Source organism: Chrysochloris asiatica, unplaced genomic scaffold (genome assembly GCF_000296735.1).
Source record: "Chrysochloris asiatica unplaced genomic scaffold, ChrAsi1.0 scaffold00004, whole genome shotgun sequence".
Classification (NCBI taxonomy): domain Eukaryota; kingdom Metazoa; phylum Chordata; class Mammalia; order Afrosoricida; family Chrysochloridae; genus Chrysochloris; species Chrysochloris asiatica.
Window position 1 is genome coordinate 3,384,137 of NW_006408522.1, and position 13,276 is coordinate 3,397,412.

Sequence of the window (13,276 nt, forward strand, 5' to 3'; positions counted from 1 at the left end):
GACCTTCTGCCTGTTGGCCGCGCGCGGTAAGGGCGGGCGCCGCGGTAGTGGCGCGAGCCGCTGCGGCGTGTGCGTGCGCCCGCATTCCGGGCTGCGCTGGGCTGTGGGGCTGGCGTGGGTCCCGAGTCCGGAGTGAGCTCCGGGGCCGTGGGACCGCGGGCTGCGAGTCCTTGTGCCTGAGATGCCTGCATATAGGGGTCTGCGAGCTGCAGCCGGGGGCGTTTACGGCACATACTAGTCCTCAGGGGGTCTGTGTCCTTGGTTTGCGGAGTCTGGAGTGAGTGAGTGTGTATGTGTGTGTGGTGGGGGGGAACTCCTGCGGACGTACGTGTCCGCAGTGCGTGCCACGATCACGGCGTGGCATCGGCAGGGCGAGTGGCTGCGGGGTTGGTGGCTTGCGCGTGTCAGGTTCTGCCCGCGCGCTTCTCGGGTTTAAGAGTGTGTGTGTGAGAAAGAGAAGGGGTGTGGAGGGGTGTGTCTATACCTCCATTTGTGTTAGGTGTCTGTGTAATTGTGTTTCTGGGGCTGAGCTAATAATTTGGCCTTGGCTTTTGGGGAGTGTCCTTGTCCGTGGTGGGGTAACAGGGCGGGAGATTCCGGACTGAGTGTGTTTCGGGGGTGTTATGTGATAAAACAACACTCAAGTTTGCTAGTGGGTGTGGTCCCTGTGGCCGATTGGGGCAGGGGAGATCTGGTCCCCGAATTCGTGGCCAGGAGTGGACTGGGGGGAGGGGATGTAAAACCAGTTGCTTTCGCGGACGTGTCCAGCGCTGGCTCTCGGGATGGGACGCGTGTTACTCCTGCCCCACCATCCAGGGGCAGATCAAGAAAGCGTAGACGAGGTCAGCGAGACCTCCTCCAGTCCCCCACCCAGTGCGGAGTGGGTGGAGGGTAAGGGTCCAAGTTGTCTAGATGAAGGAAGGGCTGGACGTTGGGGAACGAAGTCCTCAAGTGTGTGTAGGTCTACAGCTCCTTCTTCCACCCCTAGCCCGCTCCCTTTCAACCCTGTGAGCGTTTGGGGGGCGCCCCAAGGGGAGAGTAGATGGTGGGGCTGGGGAGGGGGATGGGCTGCCCGCTTTGTTCGCCTCCTTCTTGCCTTCTCTGCCGAGGGGGGAGCTGAGGATGTGTCCGGGGCGAGTCGGGGAGGGACTTGGAGGTGGGGGTGGGGAGGGGGATTTCTCTCCAGCTGCTGCGGCTTTCCAGAGACTCAGCATGGCCACGTGGGAAGGAGGCAGGGAGGGCGGCGGGGTAAAGAGCCGGCCCCAGGCCCATCTCCAGGAAACCCAAACAGCTTGGGAAAGTGCCGTGAACTTTTCGGACCCCTTCACTCATCACAGATACGCCTCTATCCAATTCTGACCTTTGACTCGTTGTTGGCCGCTGCGGGCGGCCGCCTAGGGGAGGTGGCTGTTCTGGTGAGTGGGGGGCTTGGGTTTTCAGGTAAAAAGGCGGAGAAATGTCACAGCGGCGTCTGTACTCCTGGAGCCTCAGGGGTTAAGGAATAGCTGTGCCCCTCTGCTTCCACCACAAGTAGCACCGGGAACGAGCTGCGGGTCCAGCAAAGCGGAATGGGGACTAGGAGCCGCACCCGTACACTCCCCAGTGCCGTTGGGGCCTCCAGCAAGGGGCTCAACTGCCCTCCTTCCGAGACCTGGCCTCTTCCTACTGCAAGAGTACACAGCGCCAGGACAGGGCCCTAGCTGGGGCTTTCCTTGGCTGCAGAGTAAGTGGCAAAAGCACTCACTTTATCCCTCGGTCCCACTCTGAGTGTGCAAAATTGCAGCAGGCCTGGCTAGAGACATTCCTATAGACCTCTGATTAGCCACGTGATCTAGATCGAGGTCATTCATTCATTCAGCAAATATTTACTGAACATCTTTTATAGGCTAGCATGTGCCTGGTGCCTGAAATACAGCAAATAAGGAGGCAGACTTGGGCTCTGGTATACAAAGCTTTCAGTTTGGGGAGGGGAAGAATGACAGGTAAACAAGAACTCTGCAGCGTGGGCTGGGCTGCTGAAGACTAAGCCAGTCTAGATAGGTTAGGAAAGGCTTCCTGGAGGAAGTGATAAATCAATCATTGAACTAAATGTAGAAAGAAGGAGCCCTCGCAGTGCATTGGGCTGCTAACCTAAGGGTCGGTGGTTTGGGAGTAAAATGAGGGAGTCTGCTTCTGTAAAGATTTACAGCATCAGAAATCTTATGGAGCCAGGGGCAGGACTGGGGCTCCCCTTGGTTAGCCCCACAGAAGAATAAGTGTTGAATAGTTTTCCAGAGAAATGGCATGTGCAAATGCTCAAAGGTGACTTCACCTAAACCTGAAAGAAACTAAGCCTGACCGGAGTTCAGAGCAAAGGGGAGTGTGGCAGGTGGAGAAAGTGTGAGACAAGGACTGTGAGAAGCAAGAAAGGAGATTAAAGAGGAGGACTGGATCCAACTCATGAAGGGCCTTGTAAACCCCAAGGTATCTGGCCTGAGAACCCCATGAGCCGATGGCAAGTTTTAAGATCAGCTGCTCATCAGCTTACTCCGGCCAGTGTGGAGAATCAGTTGGGCAGGGGTGAGGCAGGAAACTCCAACTCCTTGGGAGGCTGTGATAGTGGTCCAGAAGAGAGGATGGCGGTTGGCATGGTCAGAGTGGTTAGATTCTAGAGATAGTTAGGGAGTAGAATCAGAAGAACTTGAGGATAGACTCAACTGGTTGTGGAAGAGGGAAGTAAGAAAATATGACACTTTAGCAACCTCAACATGGGGCAGAAGGAAGGGCTGAGGATGGAGATCAGGACAGTGCCATCAGCTACTAAGTCAGGGATTGGGAAATGGAGAGACATTTAATAAGAGTGGGGCACCTTTCTGGGAGGGTGGAAAGCTACATCCTCTATTTTCACTGCATGCAAGATGTGGTACTCTCCCTTCAACCCAAGTCAGAGTTTGGGTGTTTGGGAAGTCAGAGGTGAATCATAGCTGAATTCTGAGAATGTGAGAGCTGCTTTCTCCTCACCTGGGAAGACCTCCCCCTGCATCCCAGTTCTTTTTCAGTCCAGTTACTCTGCGATGTGTCTCAGTTAGTTGGGGTAGTCCTCTCTGACCTTATCTCTGAAGTTGGGAACATTGTGAGTTTCCTTTAATAGTGACTCTTAGCCAGGCATGATCTAAACCTTTATAGATCCTGATGTACTTTCATGGTCCAATTGATCACATGTTTACATATAAACTAGCATCTCCTTTCATTTCTCGTAAAAGCACCTCTTCCAAGTTATCTCCAAATTAAAATCTCATGGATGTCACCACTGAAAGGAATTTAGAAATTTAACTTTCCTCCATTTTCTAGATGAGAAAATTGAGTCCCTGAGAGGGAAGTGGCTTCCCAAAGATCCATGGATAGATACTGAGCTGAGACTAGTTCAGGTCACCTGGCTCTTGGAGGCTACACTGCCAGGCTGGAGAAGTCACCCGTGCCTGGGATTTGGTAGACACATACACTCTCTGCAATGAGATGTTACCAGTTTTGAGTCGGGCCCCTCTTAGCTGTCTTTCTTGACTTTGGAATCTACCCTCCTCCACTCACCCGCAGTGCTTCCTCCTGTTCAGCTCCCACTGGCTCTGAGGTACAGCAACCAGACTTGACACAGAATTCCAGATGCAGAACAGATGTCATTGCCAGGCGGGCCTGGGGCTCTTAGCCCTTCTGAGGGGGAGGACCCCAGTCTGGTCAGAGGAGGGTGATGGGAAACCAAAGAGAAGATGTGCTGGGACTCAACATGAATCGTCATCTTGTAGACTAGACCCAGCTGCCTCACTGACAAGGCAGAGGAAGTCTCTGGATATGGGGGCTGCGGGACTGTGGGGGTCCAGGAAGCAGAGGATCAGTAAGCACTCTCTTAGATGTCAAGGACAAACTGGTGTAGATCTCAGACTCTAGCATGGCTAGATAAGCAGCTCATTATCTTGTCACCTAGTTTGGAAGACAGATCTCTGGAGAGTAAACTGAGTATACAGGGAGACAGGTGGATGCTAGAGAAAGACATCTGTAACCATATGAGCCACACAGCAGGAAAACAGGGGAGGTAGTGAGCTCCCCATCCCTGATAATGGTTAAGTATAGAATTTCTTTTGGTGTGGGTTTGCTGTTCAGTCTCTGCTTTGTAGTTATCTATTAAGTGCCCAAAGTCTTGGATATCCTGTATAGGGTCTGTATGAATGGAAACCGACTTGATAGCACTTAACAAGTGTGCTAGGCATTTCCCACATGAATTATACTCTAACCTTGAAGGGAGTTAAAATTCTTTTTACAGATAAGGAAACAGGCTTGGAAAAGTATGAGTGGGTCTGTGTTTTATCTTTTTGAGTATGTCTCTACATGCCTATCTATTCATCCACTCATGGACTATTTATTGAGCACCTACTATGTGCCAAAGATCCCAGAGTGGTACAAATGGTTTGCTCTCATTTTCTAACCCAAAGGTTGGTGGCTCGAGCCCATCCAGAGGAACCACAGAAGAAAGGCCTGACACTCTGCTTCTATAAAGATTTTTGTTGTTGTTAAGTGCCCAGGAGTCGGTTCTGACTCATAGTGACCCCACATAGGGTTTCTGAGGAGTGGCTGGTGAGTGTGAACCACCAACCTTGCAGTTCAAACCGACTTTGCAGTTGAGTGCTTACCCTACAGTGCCACACCAGGATTACAGCCGAGAAAACCGTATGGAACAATTCTATTCTGTAACTTATGAGGAAAGAAAGGCAAGTCAAAAATGTAGAGATAATTTCCATAAGTCTAGTGCCCAGGGTCCTCTGGGGCAGAAAAAGAAGAGGCATCAGAATCAGAAGGGGATGATTCTAGGCAGATGGTGGTGGTAGTGGTTATGTGCTGTCTAGGTAGATAACAACTTGTAAAGTGGCCTTGAGGTTTCAGGGAATTGAAAGTGGTTTGGGGTGGGGGGTGGGGGGGCGGGAACTGGGGGTACTCACTGGAAGATGCGGGGGCTAGGTCAAGCTAAGTTTGGCTTTGCCATCATGTTGGCTGGGTCTGTCTCCTCAGGGTTGCAGATGAAGGGAGAGTTGAGGCCTGCCCTGTGGCCCAAGCAATCATCCCAAACTCTCCTTCCAGCTGTTGGTGGGAGGGGCTTAGTGTGTGGTATGGGAGGTAGCCAAGTTGGGGGGCAGGGAAAGAGGTAACTGGAAGAAACTGATTTGTGTCCCCTGAGAAAGCAGAGTGGTCATGGAGTTACGGCCTGAAGACAAGTTGGGCCCTGAAACTCAGAAGTTACAAGGCCTTGATGTTTGTGGTAAATCCTTAGCTTAATGAATGAGGCATCTTGACTTCGTTTCCCTCCCCCACCCACATGCCCTCTTCCTGAGAGTTCACTGAAAAATGGAACAACGTGAGGCTCCAGCTCACACTCAGGCCCCACTAATCCCATGAAACAGCACTGAGCTGGCCTTAGGGCTCAGCAGTGAATCTCCTTTCTGTCTGGGTCCTAGTTGGCCTCATAAAATCTAATTTATCCTGGATGTGGGTAAAATAATCTGTTAAGGAAAGGAGATTGAGAGAGGGCCCTGGGGGTCACAGTGTAGAAACTTTGAGAAGACTGAGGAGAAGGAATTGTAGGCCAGAGAGGCCCCTTCGAGTCAGAAAGCCGACAGGCAGCAAGAGTCCTCCGTTGAGTAACTATGTCCACTCCAGTCTTGAGAGGAATGTCTAAGCAATGTTCCTGCTTGGGGCTTTTGGGGTCAGCCTTGGCAGTGGGCTGGGAGTGGCAGGAAACAGGGGCCACAAAGCCACAGGATAAATAATGTTTATATTAAAACAAACATTGTTATGCTATGGAGTGGAATGCAGATATGCCAGAGCTTTAACTATAAAATTATATAAGGCAGACATGACTGTGTCCTCTCCTCTGCTATTAATGAGAATTTTCGTGAAAATGCTTAAGAAGTGGGGAAACTGAAGCTAAAAGGAGGAAAGTGACCCACCAAGGTCATAGGATATGTGACTAGACCTAGAACCCAGGACATTGGGGTCACTAGGTAGTGTCACAAATAGCACCCCACTCCTGCACTATGGGCCTCCTCCCATACCAGACCACACAGAATACTTAGTGTTTCTTATCCATTTTAATCATATAACATAATAAATATAGCTGTGGTGATGGTTCTGTGCCGTGGAGTCAGTTCCCACTCAGAGTGACCCTGCACAGGGTTTCCGAGGCTGTAAATCTTTACGGGAGCAAAAAGCGTCATCTTTCTCCCGCAGAACAGCTGGCAATTTCGAACTGCTGACCTTGAGGTGTGCAGCCCAATTCATAACCACTATGCTACCAGAGCTCCTTAAATACAGCTGTAAATTACTTGAATATAATATTTCTTTATATTAATAATAACAAAACTGTTTTGTAAAATCTTTCTACATTGAATTATGACATTGTTAGTTACAGTACTAGTAACTGAGTAGAAGCCTTTTTCATTTTTTTCCCTGCTTTTCCTTTAATTACTACTTCATTCTCAAAAAAGTTACTGATACCGTTTCACAAATACTAATTACTACAATATTATAGCTAAAACACTAGAAAATTTGACAAAATCAGCAACTAGAAAAACACCAGAGCAACAAAAACAATAGTGCACGCTCCTAGCCAGGTGTCTGAAACCAGGGATGTAAAGGACATTGAAATTGGTAATAATGACAGCTCTGACCAGATGCATTGTGGTATATTGTTGTTGTTAAGTACCATGAAGTCGGTTCTGACTCATAGTGACCTTAGCACAGGGTTTCTGAGGCTATAAATTTTTACGGGAGCAGAATGCCTCATCTTTCTCCTGCAAAACTGCTGACCTTGAGGTTGGCAGCCCGACTTGTAACCACTAAGCTACAAGAGCTCCTTATTGTGGTATATTAGAAGGTTCAAAAGTAAATAAACATCACATTTTAGCCTTGTATTGCTGTCAAGTGCTATCCTCATTGAGTTGGTTCTGACTCATAGGGACTCTGTATAGGGTTTCCAAAGAGCAGCTGGTGAATTTGAACCACCGACCTTGAGATCAAGTGCTTATCCACACATCGAGTGCGTCACACCACCTTTAGCCTTGGTGGTGGTGTTGTTGCTAAGTGCCTTTGAGTTGGTTCTGACTCATAGTGAGCGTATATAAGGTTTCCTAGGAGCAGCTGGGAACTTGAACCACTGACTTTGTGGTCCAAACTGACCTTGCAATCCAGCGCATTAACCCGCAGCACCACACCAGGAGGTATATTGATATATGTAAGCTGGGCTTACAAATAATGCATTCATTGTTAAAACTACAGAGATACTTATATTAAAAACCAAACAATTTCTGCTGAAACACTGCACAAAAACTGTTTAGACAATCATTTTGGTGTTACCCCTTTTTAGAATGTTACCTGGTGTCATCTGCACCCTTTGGTGATACCATTACCCAGGATTTTGATTCTAGGTCAAAGCTTGTCACATCAAACACTGGACTGTCTGTCTGAACAAGAGGAAGGGACCTCCAAGTTGCTATGTGATATGAGACTCAGAAAAACTCCATCTGGGGAAGGCAGGGACAGCGTCACACAAGGGGAACTAACATCTGAGTTGAAACCCAAAGGATGCATCTTCTGGACACAGAAGTTGAGTTGCGCTTTGAGGTAGAGATATCTTCTAATTTGGGGGCAATTATCTCCTCAATGCTAGGTTTGCTGCCCGTTCAAAGACAGAAAGTCTCTTTGGGCCTCGATTTCCCCATCTGCAAAATGAGCATTTCAGGCTTTGTAAACATTTTCACTCAAATAAGTCTTCCTGGGCTCCTGGCACAGTTCTGTTGCTCTCTCTGAGGAACTTCAGGGGTTTTTTTTTGTATCTATATCCTGGTTTCCCTGTTTGGCTTTGTGGGGTTCCTCAGAGGTGGGGAAGCCAGACATCTGCTGCGCCATGAATATTCAAGAAGGGAATCAGAGCCTTCTCTGGGCTCCGCAGCCAGTCGCCAGCCCCTCTGGCCACTGTCCTGCCTGCCAGAGCCCCGGCTGCTGACATACCCAACAGCTGCTCAGAGCCCCAACTGTTCACATTGTTTGTTCAGCGCGGCAGGGGATTTTCCAAGCCCCGGACATGCTTTGGGGGGCGGGGAGGCTGCCAGAGGGCTCTAGGATTCATGTTGTATAGGGTTTTTCTCCCCTGAAACCCAAACCCACTGCTCAGCGGCTGGATCTGGGCGGTTGGAAGCCACTGGGCTGAGCGCCCGGTCTTGCTTTCTGTGTTTGAATCATGGAATCTCGGCCCTTAGAGCTAGAAAGGACTGGATGTTAGAATCAGCAATTAGCATTTGTACAGCTCTTTATAATTTCTTATAATTTGTAGGCGCTCTGGCGGTGCAGTAGTTAAAGCGATGGCTGCCACTCTAAAGGTAGGCAGTTTGAACCCACCAGGAGAAAGGTGTGGCAGTCCTAGAAATCCTTTGGGAAAGTTCTACGCTGGCCTTCCTATAGGGCCTGTGTGAGTCAGAATCCGCTTGATGGCAGTGAGTCTGGTTTTACAGTTTATGAAGTGGCCTTTAGAGAATGAGCTGTCAGTCTTGAGTGATGCCCATTGGTCCTGGGCTAGAACCTTCACATTGCTGTTGTTAAGTGCCTTTGAGTCAGTTCCTACTCATGGTGACCCTGCATAGGATTTCTGAGGAGTGACTGATGAGTTTGAACCGCCGATCTCTCGGTTAGCAGTCCAGTGCTTATCCTAGAACACCAATCCAGGACTCTGGGTCTGTGATCTCTAACATACAACGTGTTTAATCCTTATCAGCTTAGATAGGGTCATCTCCATTTTGCACCTGTGGAAACTGCAGCCCCAAGAGGTGAAGTGACTTATTGTACAACTAGTAGAGGGCTAGAACCTTGATTTTCTGCACCAAGGTCAAGGGCTTTTCCAGCACAGAACATGGCCTGCCATGTTTTCAGTGCTATTAGAATGAAACTCAGCTAACAGCTAGGACTGCTTTCTCCTCCCTGTCCCCAATGGTAGTGCTGAGACAGAGGACCTGCCTGTCTGTTTGTCCTTCCCACTGCTGTATCAGGGCCCTGACCTGTGAGCTTGTCTCCTTGCCTTGGCCAATCAGGACTTTTCCCTCATTATCATTCCTCCTTGGGGGTATTGGGAAAGTGCCTGGAGACTTGTTGTCTTGCCCCGATTCTTAAGTATTGGCATATGTGCGTCCAGGTGTGATGAGTGTGGCAGAAACCGAGGTGCTTGTGCTTAGGTGTGGAGAGTTGAGTCTACAGTTTGGTGTGTGTGTGTCCAGGAGATGCTATATGCTTGTCCAGGAATCGGTGTGTCTAGGTCATTGAATCATTAAATCATAGATTCTCATAGATCAACCATTACAATCGAGTAAACTGAGTAAGCCCACTACATTCTATGAGTAAGCTGAAGGTCAGAATGAGAGGTGACTGGTTCAAAGTCTAGATTGTGACAGAGCTGGGTATAGAACTGAGCGCCTCCTTGTCAGCCCAGACCTACCTCACAGGGAAAATTGATCATTATTCTTACCTCCATCCCAGATTCACTCTTAGACATGTCACTGCCTCCAAGCAAAGGATCATGTCAAAGGTTAAGAAGGGACCATGGGCCATTGAGCATTTTTATACAAAGGATAGGGAGGCAGCAGCTCAACTCCTAGGAGATGCAACAGGAAGAACCAACCCTTTCTTTATGAATAATGAGTACTGGGCCCTGCTGAAACCTTGCTCAAATTCATAAACATTGCCCTTGATCCTGAGATAGCATTCCCTTTCTCCATTGTTCCTTTTCTCTTTGTGGCAGTCTGCAGGCTCTTCTGGGACCTTTGGAGAGAAAAGAGTCCTGAACGGGCATTTAAGGAAGCAGAGGTCTGCTCAGGCTTGCTGCATAACTTTGGGTACATTAATGGCAGGAAGGAGGGGTGCTTGGCTTAGCTTCTTCAGTCTCTGGGGCAGAAGAGGCAACTGATCACCAGGGTTTCATCTCTCAGTACCTGGAATGAGTTATGGGAGCCATGGGAACCTCTCCTTGGGCTTGCTCTGAACCCAGCTTGAGTCTAGTCCCTTCCATGGGCAGCACAGACACTTAGCTTCTCCCATCGGGATCTGTTTACTTTATCCAAAATTGGGGAACAGGGACAGGATCTAATGTCCTTTCATCCAGGTGGCTCCACAAACCAGGAAACCAGCCTGGAATTATTTTTGTTTATCCGGGATACGTGGTGTTGTCATACACACACATACACAACACATGTCCTTTCTTACATTTGTTGTGTGCTCTGTTCCGACTCATAGTGAACCATCCTGTATAGGGTTTCCAAGGCCTTAAATCTTTGCGAGAGCAGAAAGCCTCATTTTTCTCCAGCAGAGCTATTGGCAGGCTTGAATCTCAGACCTTATGGTTCGCAGTCCATTGCTGACCACACAGAACCACCACACTCCAGGCTACCACTAATCTACTTTCTGGTTCTATGTGTTTTCCTATTCTGGACACTTACTGTCAGTGGAATCATACCATAAGTAACCTGTTGTTACTGACTCTGTTGGCATGTTTCCAGGGATCATCAATGTTGTAGCATGTATCACAACTCCATTCCTTTGTAGGACTGAAGAATATTCCTTTGATCCAATCTGTCTGGACGGGGTTGATGAAAGGAGACAGGGATAAGATTCTTGTGAATAATTGCTATCAGGACTGACTGTGAGGGATGGAAATGTAAAGGTAGATGTTTTGTAGCAAAAGGAGGGGAGGGGTTGACTTTGCAGTCAAGGAGTGGAGGTCCCTGGGACCATCAAGGGAGAAGAGCGGAGTACGGAACCCTACCCAGAGAAACAGTGATGCCAGAGATGGAGGCAGAGAAGATGATGTGGAGAGATGGAGCGGCTGGGGACTTTAGACCCAGAGAGGGAGAGAAGCTGTGTGCTGACGACCGAGGGGCAGGTTTATGGCATGTACCCTTTGATTGTTTGACGATGCATGGAGGGGATTGTAATCATTGCAATGATAGGATGAATGTAAAGCTAATGTTCTCCCATGTAAACTATCACATAATTCACAATAAAAACTTAAAAAAAAAGAATATTCCATTGTATGGATATACCACATTTTGTTTATCCATTCATCAGCTGATAGAAACTTTATGTCTTAGTTTGGTGTGGTGTGACTCTGTAGGATAAAGCAGTGGATTGCTAACTGAAAGATCTGTGGTTCAAACTCATCAGCTGCTCCTTGGAAGCCCTCTACAGGGTCCTGGTGTGGCGCTGTGGGTTAATGCACTGGACTGCAAGGTTGGTTTGAACTGCAAGATTGGCGCCTCGGAAACCCTACACAGGGTTGCTATGAGTCGGAACCAACTTGATGGCACTTAACAACAACAACAACAAATAAGTTGGAATTGACTCGACAGCACTTAACAATAACAGCAAGAGTAACAAAAAACCAATGAGTGAGATTTACTTCAAAGAAATGGTTCACACAATTGTTGTTAAGTACCATCTAGTCGGTTCAAACCAACTTTGCAGTCCAGCGCATTAACCCACAGCACTATACCAGGACTCCGCACACAGTTGTGGGGGCTGGCAAATCCCAAATCTGTACGTCAGGCAGCAGGCTGAAGATCTCTGCTGGCTCACAAGGTTGTGAGGGGCTAGTGACTCCAAACTCTTCAGGTCAGAGAGCAGCAGCCCAGAAACTTCTGCAGACAAGAGAAGAGTGCTCGGCCAATCTGTGCCAGAGTAGCCATTTATATTTTGGAGGCAGGTCATACCCCCAAGGAAACCCTCCCCAATCAACTGATTGCATCAACTGAAAGATTGTCACATTTAATGTTGTTGTTGTTAAGTGCTGTTGAGTCAGTTTCCATTTATAGCAACCCTGTATAGGGTTTCCAAGGAGTGGCTGGTGGGTTTGAACCGCTGACCTTGTGATAACCAGTCCAGTGCTTATCCTACAGTGCTACCCCAGGATTCCTATGGAGCAGCATCCAGTCCGATGTCTACCAAACCACTGAGAATTCTAGCCTAGCCAAATTGACATATAAAATTAACCATCAGCCTTGAGCTGTTCCCACTTTTTGACTCCTATGAATAATGCTGCCCTGCAGTGTATGTTTTTACGGATGAAGATATGGAGCAGCGGGCAACAGGAGGACAGAGAAGTGCAACCGTACCCTGACCACCGTTAGTAAAGGGCAGAGTCAAGATTCAGCTACAAGTCTTTCTCTGAAACTGGCCCCGGTGCCTTGGGGGGTGGTGAGTCAGGAGCTGGAAGCTATGGGCCATGGAGGGACATAACTGATGACCCATACCTCTTCATTCGTGCAGGGGAGCTGGCGTTGCCCCAGGAGACGACTGTGGAACTGAGCTGTGGAGTGGGGCCACTACAAGTGATCCTGGGCCCGGGTCAGGCCGTGGTGCTGGACTGTAGTCTGGGGGCTACCACCGCTGGGCCCCCCACCAGTGTGACCTGGAGCAAGGATGGGGCCTCCCTGCCTGAGCACCACCCCCTGCAGCTACTGCCCAATGGCTCCCTGTGGCTGTCCCAGTCGCCAGCACTCCTTGATGGTAGTGATGAGGTGGCCCCTGGGCCCTCAGGTGTCATTGAGGGCAGCTATTCCTGCCTGGCCCATGGTCCTCTTGGAGTGGTGGCCAGCCAGGCCGCTGTAGTCAAGCTCGCCAGTAAGTGTCTGCATCTGGGGTTTGGGACGGGGACCCAGGAGAATTGGAGTATGAAAAGTGGGATCCACAGTTAGTTATTTACAGAAACACCGGTTTCTGGAGCCCATGTCCTTTTTAGCTGCTTCCCATCCTGCTCCGTGGGTCCCTTCCTGGCATTGCCCTTCAGTTCTGTATCCCATTCTCTCTCTACTTTTTCTTCACTAGCCCATTGAGGTCTAGAATCTAGCGCTGTGTACCACTCCAGGAAGGCTGCCTGCCCTCTGATAAGAGTGTCAGGAGGCACACCTGGGCTAGAGGATGGAAGTACGTTTGACCTCCACCTTGTAGGAGTCAACTTTGGACTGAGGTTGATGGTATTCTATCTCCTCCGTGTAAAGTTAGAGGTCAGCCACCTCCTCCATGCCACTCTCACAGGTGGAGTGCGTGGAGTCAGACTGCACAGTCCTTTGGTGAGTAACTCTCAGAAGGCACTGATCACCGTGAAATAGCTTTCAGGCCCAGAGAAATGTGTACCTTACTGTAGTCTGACCTGACCACCATGGGGATGTTAGGCAGGGGCAGGTGGGGGATCCATTCTGTTTGCAGCATCTGACCA

The 13,276-nt window shown here is 49.0% G+C and overlaps 1 protein-coding gene across 1 annotated transcript in view; it reads left to right on the forward strand.

Moving 5' to 3' along the window:
• The first annotated feature begins 782 nt into the window (after positions 1-782).
• IGDCC4 (immunoglobulin superfamily, DCC subclass, member 4) overlaps positions 783-13,276 on the forward strand; it is a 46,432-nt gene continuing 33,938 nt past the window's right edge. Inside the window, exons 1-5 of the mRNA XM_006831844.1 lie at positions 783-884; positions 1,338-1,415; positions 1,622-1,723; positions 12,108-12,183; positions 12,328-12,681. Coding sequence (XP_006831907.1) covers positions 783-884; positions 1,338-1,415; positions 1,622-1,723; positions 12,108-12,183; positions 12,328-12,681 — 712 coding nt within the window. The remainder of the gene's footprint in view (positions 885-1,337; positions 1,416-1,621; positions 1,724-12,107; positions 12,184-12,327; positions 12,682-13,276) is intronic.